This window comes from Eschrichtius robustus, chromosome 16 (assembly GCF_028021215.1).
Source record: "Eschrichtius robustus isolate mEscRob2 chromosome 16, mEscRob2.pri, whole genome shotgun sequence".
NCBI lineage: Eukaryota > Metazoa > Chordata > Mammalia > Artiodactyla > Eschrichtiidae > Eschrichtius > Eschrichtius robustus.
In genome coordinates this window covers 53,808,325-53,816,995 of record NC_090839.1, presented here as the reverse complement: position 1 = coordinate 53,816,995, position 8,671 = coordinate 53,808,325, and the positions used below count along the sequence as shown (strand labels likewise).

General features: G+C 56.3%; 2 protein-coding genes across 2 annotated transcripts; one reads left to right on the top strand and one right to left on the bottom strand.

The window, feature by feature from the left end:
- Positions 1 to 597: 597 nt before the first annotated feature.
- Positions 598 to 4,760, top strand: ZSCAN10 (zinc finger and SCAN domain containing 10). The gene is made up of 5 exons (XM_068524047.1): positions 598 to 993; positions 1,357 to 1,624; positions 1,851 to 1,915; positions 2,096 to 2,153; positions 3,193 to 4,760. Exons 1-5 carry the CDS (start codon positions 598 to 600, stop codon positions 4,758 to 4,760), a joined length of 2,355 nt encoding a protein of 784 aa, XP_068380148.1.
- A 2,057-nt stretch (positions 4,761 to 6,817) lies between these two features.
- On the bottom strand, positions 6,818 to 8,396 carry IL32 (interleukin 32). Its single transcript, XM_068524769.1, has 4 exons — positions 8,226 to 8,396; positions 7,835 to 7,861; positions 7,602 to 7,661; positions 6,818 to 6,976 (listed from the first exon to the last, which is right to left on the bottom strand). Exons 1-4 carry the CDS (start codon positions 8,394 to 8,396, stop codon positions 6,818 to 6,820), a joined length of 417 nt encoding a protein of 138 aa, XP_068380870.1.
- Between the last annotated feature and the right edge of the window lie 275 nt (positions 8,397 to 8,671).

Sequence of the window (8,671 nt, the reverse complement as noted above, 5' to 3'; positions counted from 1 at the left end):
CATTTATATATTATAATATGATCGTAATGTAATGATATGTATCATATTACGTAATTATATTGTAGTACAATATTATTGTCTGTATTTGTTATACTGTGCATTAGATCTCTATGGCTTATTTACTACTTGTTACAAGTTTGTACCTTTAAACACCATCACTCTTAGCCTCTCTGCCAACTTGTTTTTATTCCCTGCAATGCCTTTTAACCTGGAAGTTGGGTCTAAAGGCTGGATTGGATCGCGATGGAACATTTTTGGCAAGGACCCATCTTCGGTGGTGCCAGGTACTCCCCGTGGCACCACATCAAGAGGCAGGGAAAGCCAGACTGTCCTCTCTCACGAATGCCAACTTTGATCACTGGGGTAAAGTGAGGTGAACTTCTAAATGCTGCAGGAGGGAATGAGAATACTGAACAATCCGTTTTCTCTGCCTTTTGGTGTGTTGGTCAGGCTGAGCCACTACTCGTGACCAGTTCGAGAAACGATTCCTCTGGGGCCACATCTGTAGGCATCCCTTAACGCCCCAGGTGTGGGAGCCAAGCGGGAGAGAGACCCGAGAGTTGGAGCAACCACTGTGAGGTGTCCCCAAGGTGAAGGATGCTTGCAGAACCAGGCCCGGCTGCATGGGAGCCAGAGCAGCTCGGAGCAGTCAAACTGGAGGAGGAGGAGGCTGCCGGCCAGGAGGACCCCAGGCAGCCAGAGGCCAGGCCCCGGCCCGAGGTGGCTCACCAGCTCTTCAGGTGCTTCCAGTATCAGGAGGACATGGGGCCGAGGGCATCCCTGAGCCGCCTCCGGGAGCTCTGTAGCCACTGGCTGCGGCCGGCTCTTCACACCAAGAAGCAGATCCTGGAGCTGCTGGTGCTGGAGCAGTTCCTGAGTGTGCTGCCCCCACACCTCCTGGCCCGGCTCCAGGGCCAGCAGCTCAGGGATGGCGAAGAGGTGGTGTTGCTGTTGGAGGGTGTCCAGAGGGAGTCCAGCAATGTGGGGCCGCTGGTAAGAGGGGGGCAGCCAGGTGGGCTGGACAGCAGGTGGAAAGACAGGGACTTTATCACCCCATTAAGAAATCACTGAGCTGGGACTTCCCTGGCGGCCCAGTGATTAAGACTCCGCGCTTCTACTGCAGGGGGTGTGGGTTCGATCCCTGGTCGGGGAACTACGGTCCTGCACGCCGCGCAGTGTGGCCAAAAAAAAAGGAAGTCACTAAACCCCACTTTCCTTCCTCTGCCGGCTCCTTCTTGACCTCCTAACTCCCTCCCTGTCTGACCCTCACCTTTCCTCAGTCCCATGGCCCTAGGGAGTTAGTAGGACTTGGTTTACCGTCCTGTCCGTCACCTAACATGGATGTGTTCTGAACAGGATTTTAGTTTTAATGCTGGCAAGAATTGTCCCCGTGCAGAGGTCACCTTGGAGGAACAGGGGGGCTCTTCCCAAGTCTCCAGCCACAGCCCCAAGAAGGAAGTGCCCTCAGAAGGGCCTCCAGCCCTGGAGCCATCGCAGGAACTCTCGCTGTCCCAGCCAGTGCCCTCCAAGCCTGCTGAGATGGGGGCCTGGAGATGTCCCCCAAGTTCAAAGCAGCCATTGAGCCCAGGTCCCAGGAGAACATTGCAGGCCACACAAGAGAGCGGTGAGGATCTGGGGCCTAAGGAAGGTGGAGGCCTGGTGTGCGGTGGGAGCTGAGGGGCCAGGTGGGTGAGGGTGGGGAAGGAAGCGGGCAGCCTCCCTAGTTGACAGGAATGGGGGCGAGCCAAGATGCCTATCACAGGGCCCTGACGATGGGTGCACGTCCTCGGAGCCACATGGTGGTAGGACTGGCTTCTAACAGCTCTTTCTTTCTCCCCCAGTGCTGTCAGCCCCCCAGGGCCCTGAGCTGTGGCCAGAGGAGAACTCTGGAGATCAGGAGCTGGCAGCTGTGCTGGTGAGCCGGACTGGTCCCCTCACTCCAGGTCGATCTCACGCCCTGGAATGTTCTCTGCCTCTGAAGTTTTAGCAAATCCATGTTTTTCTTAATTTAAACCTTGAAAGTTCTTCATCCCCCTCAGGTCCTAGAGCCCCATTCCTCACTCACTGACAATCTCTGCCCCTCCTTTGGTCACAGGAGTCCCTAACCTTTGAAGATGTCCCAGCAAAGAAGGCTTGGCCTGTGCATCCTCTGGGTAAGAGGCCTTTTTCCCGGGTTTATGACCACTGAAGGGTTTTTCTTTGCCTGTCAGGGGTGGTCCCGACCTGACTTTTTGACCTCTTTGGCAAAAAATGGACTATTTTGATGAGGTAATATATACTGATATATATATATCTATATAGATATATATTGATATGTCTGTATCTATACAGGGCTATTTTAAGGCTCATTGGGTCTAATCATCAACCCCCAAAACTTTGAGCTTTTAAAATAGGTAGTCGGGAACTCCCTGGCCATCCAGCGGTTAGGACTCTGGGCTTTCATTGCCGTGGGCCCGGGTTCAATGCCTGGTCAGGGAACTAAGATCCCGCAAGCTGTGCAGCATGGCCAATCAATCAATCAATCAATCAATAAGGTGGTCATGGCAAATACCATATGATATCATTTATATGTGGAATCTAAAATATGACACAAATCAACTGATCTATGAAACAGACTCACAGACATAGAGAACAGATTTGTGGTTGCCAAGGGGAAGGGAGTGGGAGGGAGGGATGGATTGGGAGTTCGGGATTAGTACATGCAAACTATTATATATAGACTGGATAAACAGCAAGGTCCTACTGTATAGCACAGGGAACTATATTCAATATCCTCTAATAAAACGTAATGGAAAAGAATATATCTATAACTGAATCCATTTGCTGTACAGCAGAAATTAACACAATATTATAAATAACTATACTTCAGTAAAATTAATTACAACAGCTAAAATAAAATAAAATAAAATAGGTGGTCATGGGAGGGCTTGCTAATGGGTATGGGTCTCCATTTGGAAGAATGACATAGATAGTAGTGATGGTTGCACAACATTTTGAATGGACCTAATGGACCAGAATTATACACTTTAAAACAGTAAACTGTATGTTATTTGGTTTTTACCCACCCTCTGCCCACCTACCAGCTTTGCAGGATTCTGGGATTCTTTCTGCTTCCAGGCACTGAGGTTCTGGCGATTCCCAGAAGCGCCTCCGAAAAGGTCTGACCTGTCCTGTTTTCTGCTTCTTTCCCAGGATTTGGAGGCAGAACCCCAGACGAGGCGTTTAAAGAAGAGGAACCGAAAGGGGTGTCCTGGCCCGCTGCCATCTCAGCAAAGTCTCAGGCAGAGAGTCCCAGGGTAGCGGAAGAGCCCCACACTCAGTCGCTCTGCCCTGGCCCTGAGGTGGGCGGCCCCGGTGGAGAAATGTCCCCTCCCGACAGGAGTGAAGTTCTCGAGGTCAAAGTGGCTGGGGGCGCCCCCAAGTCGGAGCCGGAGATAAAGTTCATCTGCACAGACTGCGGGGTGAGCTTCCCACAGCTGGCCCGCCTGGAGACGCACCAGCTGCGGTCTCACCCGGGCGCGCGGTCCTTCCTGTGCTTGTGCTGCGGGAAGAGCTTCGGCCGCAGCTCCATCCTCAAGCTGCACATGCGCACGCACACGGATGAGCGGCCGCACACCTGCCACCTCTGCGGCCACCGCTTCCGCCAGAGCTCGCACCTGAGCAAACACCTGCAGACGCACTCCTCCGAGCCCGCCTTCCTGTGCGCCGAGTGCGGCCAGGGCTTCCAGCGCCGGGCCCGCCTCATGCAGCACCTACTGGCGCACGCCCAGGACCAAAAGCCCCCAGGCGCCCCGGAGACCAAGACCCCAGCACCCCCCGAGCTGGCCATCGTCCTGTGCTCTCACTGCGGCCAAACCTTCCAGCGCCGCTCCAGCCTCAAGCGCCATCTGCGGATCCACGCCAAGGACCAGGGCCACCAATGCTCCGAGTGCTCGGGCAGCCTGCGTCCCGGGCCCGAGCTCAGGCCCTACGTATGCGGCGACTGCGGCAAGGCTTTCCGGCGCAGCGAGCACCTCGGGGCACACCGGCGTGTGCACACAGGCGAGCGGCCCTTCTCCTGCCAGGTCTGCGGCCGCAGCTTCAGTCAGAGCTCCCAGCTGGTCTGCCACCAGCGGGTGCACACGGGCGAGAAGCCCTACAGCTGCCCGCACTGCGGGAAGCGTTTCATGCGAAGGGCCGGCCTCGCCCGCCACCTCCTGACCCACGGCGGCCCGAGGCCCCACCACTGCGCCCAGTGCGGCAAGAGCTTCAGCCAGACGCAGGACCTCGCCCGCCACCGGCGCAGCCACACGGGGGAGAAGCCCTGCCGCTGCAGCGAGTGCGGCGAGGGCTTTAGCCAGAGCGCCCACCTGGCACGCCACCAGCGCATCCACACCGGGGAGAAGCCTCACGTCTGTGACACGTGCGGCCACCGCTTCCGCAACAGCTCCAACCTGGCCCGCCACCGCCGCAGCCACACGGGCGAGCGGCCCTACAGCTGCCAGAAGTGCGGCCGGAGCTTCCGGCGCAACGCCCACCTGCAGCGCCACCTGGCCACCCACGCCGGGGCGGGGGACGAAGGCGCGTCTGGGCAGGCCGAACCCCCCCAGGAGTGCCTGGAGTGCGGCAAGATCTTCAGCCGCAGCTGCAACCTACTGCGGCACATGCTGGTGCACACGGGGGCCAGGCCCTACTCCTGCACGCAGTGTGGCCGCAGCTTCAGCCGCAACTCCCACCTGCTGCGCCACCTGAGGACCCACGCCCGGGAGACCCTGTACTAGCTTCGCCTGGTTCCGCCAGGTCTGTCCCGCGTGCATCTTCCCGGTGTGCCTGGCCTCCAAGGCTGCAGTGGATGGCGCTGCCCCCACACCCCAGCCGCCTCTCTCTGGCTCCACCGACCCTGCACAGTAGTTCTTCCCGTCCCCACAGGGAACTCTTCCAGGCCTCAGGAATGTATTTTAAAATACCCAAAGTAAAACAGCCTTCTTGAAAGTGGTCCCTCTTTATGTTTTTTTTAAGTGCACCAAAATGCCACCTTTTACCCTCCCCACTGTATCACGGTGATGCATTTCTCCTTCCCCCACCCCTTCAAAAGCAGGCTGGATGGGAGAAGGTCCAGGGGGAGTTCCTCCCACCTGAAAAGGCTCAGACTGTGTGTGTGTGTGTGTGTGTGTGTGTGTGTGTGTGTGTGTGTGTGTTGGGAGTTGGGGGGAGGGTTTCTGTCACAGGCAGCTCTTGGTAAGGCCAACCAATCTCACCCCGGAATTTTTTCTCCTCTGGAGTCTACCACTAACCCTCCGTGTCCAATACAGTATCTTCCAGCCATATGTGGCTGTTTAAATTAATTAAAATGAATAAAACTTAAAATCCCAGATTCTGGATTAATATGGGAAACCTCTTCTTCTGTAACATTGGTAACTAATTCTAACTGAAAATGCTAACAGGAAAAACTAACCTGCCCACAGCCAAGTCAGGTTGACAGTTGGGGACCCCTAACCATCATACTCCTCTAAACCTAAAGCTGCCTTGTAGGTTTGCCCCACCTTCTTCCTGCCCATCAGGCTGACTTGGTTTGCCTCTCCCTCTGGTGGACAGATTTTAAATCATGTGACTTCTGGTAAAAATACAGGAGAGAAAAGCTGCCCACCCCAGCTCCAGAGCACACATACACCTCCTGCTTTTGTCTGTCACTTTTCACTCAAAACATATTGTATTTTAATTACTGCCCCTCCACCAGCCTGACACAAGACTGCTCCTTAGCAAATGCTTGTGGAAAGGAAGTGAACTCATCAACCAAAGCTCAAGGGACTGAAGGAGAACCAGCCCCAAATCTGGGGAAAGTAGAGGTGGTTCTCAGGCACAGTTGGGAGGGAAAGCTCTGAGCCTAGGGAAGGTCCAGACTTCAGGGGTTGGGAGGAAGAGTGGGTTACAGAGAATCCCCAAAGGCAAAGCTACTCTGTGAGCACGCCTGAGGCAGGAAGTCAGGGCTGGGTGGGGTGAGGTTGGAGAGCTTGGGGGGAGGGGAATTTGGCCTCAGAGATGGTGAGCATGGCTGGCCCTCAGGCCTTGCTCCCGGATCTCCCAGTCTTCATTTGCAGGCCCAGGTGAGGGAGGCCACAGGCCCAGAGACCCCACTCCCCCCCCTCCTACTCTGCCTTCCCTCCTGGCCCAGGATTGGGTGCACCCTCCCTCCCCACCCTCCCTGGCTCCTGGGGCTCTGACCTTTGGAGAAAGACCAAGGAGTTGCGAGGCCCCAGCTGGAGTGGTGAAGGCCCAAAGAGGGAGATCAGGAGAAGAAAAGAGGGGTCAAAGCCCCTCCCCGGAGCTCCCTGTGCCCCAGGAGTGTGCATTTATTGAGCACCTACTATGCCTCAGGCACCGCGATAAGCAATGCACTGGCCTGAGATGGTCCAGTCCTCACCACGAGTCAGTCCTTGACCAGTGTCCCTAGTTACAGATTAGAGAGGCGGGTGGCTTGTCCTTGTTCACCCAGAACCAGGACCCCCACCTGGGTCCATCTGACCCACGAACTCTGCCTGTCACCACTGGGCCCCCAGCCTCCATCCCCACAGGCACTCCATTTGGTTCAATCAACTTCTATTAGGATTTCAGCACTACAGCGACAGGCAGGTCAGACCTGGAGACGGAAACCCGGGTGGGGAGAGCTTGATGGGCAGGGTGGTGTCCTCCCTGAAGGACAGGAGGTGAGGGAGGTTGCAAGGATGGGTCAAGGGCGAGCAGGAGGGCAAAGGTCGCTTCAGAAGATTCTTACTGAGAAGGGGAAAATCAAATTGGCTTCTACATGAGGCCAATCTCCTCCCGGACCCTGTGGGGCTCCCTAGACCTGGATGAGGCTCTTGAAGACCTGCCCCACAGAGAAGAAGAAACGCTTCAACTCTCCCCAGATGGCCTCAACCGCACTGCGCAAGGCCTGTAGGCCAGCAGCCACCTTCTGCCGCAGGCAGGCAAGCGCAACAAAAAACTTCCGCTTCAGTTCCTGCAGCCGTTCTCAGAACAGCCTCAGCGCTCTGTCCCAAAAGCTCTTCCCCGGCTTCTGGTCCCCTGGATTATCAGTACCAGAGGGCCTCCGGATTCTACAACGGAATTCCTGCTGCACTTCACCAAGCAAGGGGGTGAATTCCTGCAGGGATGGGAGGCTGTTCAGGGACTCCCCTAGGGGGGATGCACCCCAGGTCCTGACCCTGGCTGAGGCCTCCAAGCCTTTGTGAGAGTCTGGGACACAGAAGCCCGCAAATGGAAACTGCCTGCTTTCCTGCCAACAGCTCCATAGACACCAGGACTTTTCCCAGAGGCTGGGCCTGGCCCCTCAATTCCCCTCGAGGCGTAAACCACCATGGTGAGGTGTACCTGCCTGTTGGCGTACTGGCCTCTGAGCCCAGCACCAGGCCCACGGGGTTCATCATCGTGAATTCAGGGCAGGGCTCTGGCCACTGTGTGCTGGGCGGGGAGGCCGGTGCCAGCAAGGCTGCACCTCCTGAGCTCTCAGGGGCCATGCCTCCAACCCCCACTCAGGGGAGCTATGTGCACACATGGCAGTGCCAACAGCGAGAGAGAGCAAGGTGGAGGGGAAGCAAGGGGCTGTGACAGTGGCTCATACTCACCCGTACATTGTTGTGAACTTCAGCATCCACAGCTTCAAGCAGGTTCTCACTGAGTTGGTCCTGGGGAGAGGAAGTGTGGACGCTGCACACCTGCCCCTGCCGCTGAGGTCTGTGGTCCCCACTGTGGCCTCCCATGCGCCCAGGTGAGTCCAAAGGGAGACAGTAGCCCAGATAACCTGGCTGATCCAACCCTGGGGGCTACTCTTTGGGGGAGGGGCAAGGCCCAAACTCACCTCCAGCTTTGCTAGGACTGACTCGACCTGCTGGGAAAACAACGCTCCGTTTAAAATCCCCCCACCCTCTCTCACTTTCAGTCTCAAACCCCAAGCCTCAGCCTGTTCTCATCTGTGCCCCCCTCACCGCAAGGTGAGGGTTCAGCGCACGTGCCTGGGGACCAGGAATCTGGCATCCCTGCCCTGCCATCAATTGCCCTCTGACTTGGACACCTCCCTCTGCATCCCTGGGCCTCTGTATCCCCCACCTGTGCACTCACCTGCCACACAGGTAGGAATTTTGTCCAGTGTAAGGACTGGGTGCTGAGCTTTCACCATCATCACCATCATCAGAAACCACCCACCACACTTAAACTGGGGAGGCAAGGGGAATAGGGGTGCACTGACCCACCTGTGTGTCTGCTTGGGGTTGACTTTGGAAGTCATCACAGAAGTCGTCCACACACTCATGCTGTGAAGAGAGACAGAGTTGGGACAAAGAGGCCTGGTCCTTCTCCCTCCTGCGTCTCAGGTGGGCCAGGACATTCTCAGCTTCACCCAGCAGAAGCCAGGCCTCCTGCATCCCCCAACCACACATGCGGAAGAAGTTCTTACCATTTTGGCCCTCAGAACAGCAATGTTATCTGGGACTCCCTGTGGAGGTAACAGTGACACTCAGGCTTATGTGACCTTGACAACTCCCCCAGACCTGTTACACACACACACACACACACACACACACACACACATACAAGTAGGACCATTGCCGCTGAGTGTGAAGGGTCAACCTGGTTCCCAGATCCCTAGCCCTCCGTGGTCCCGGTGAGAGCTGAACGGGGAGGAATTGGCACTGTCCTC

Bases quoted from the DNA above. Each gene is read 5' to 3' on its own strand.
- ZSCAN10 (XM_068524047.1), top strand. From the start codon at position 598: ATGCTTGCAGAACCAGGCCCGGCTGCATGGGAGCCAGAGCAGCTCGGA. The intron at 994-1,356 runs GTAAGAGGGGGG...TGTTCTGAACAG, and splicing joins CCAGCAATGTGGGGCCGCTG to GATTTTAGTTTTAATGCTGG. The intron at 2,154-3,192 runs GTAAGAGGCCTT...CTTCTTTCCCAG, and splicing joins TTGGCCTGTGCATCCTCTGG to GATTTGGAGGCAGAACCCCA.
- IL32 (XM_068524769.1), bottom strand. From the start codon at position 8,396: ATGCAGGAGGCCTGGCTTCTGCTGGGTGAAGCTGAGAATGTCCTGGCC. The intron at 7,862-8,225 runs GTGGGTCAGTGC...TTTTCCCAGCAG, and splicing joins AACCCCAAGCAGACACACAG to GTCGAGTCAGTCCTAGCAAA. The intron at 6,977-7,601 runs GTGAGTATGAGC...GAACGGCTGCAG, and splicing joins AAGTTCACAACAATGTACGG to GAACTGAAGCGGAAGTTTTT.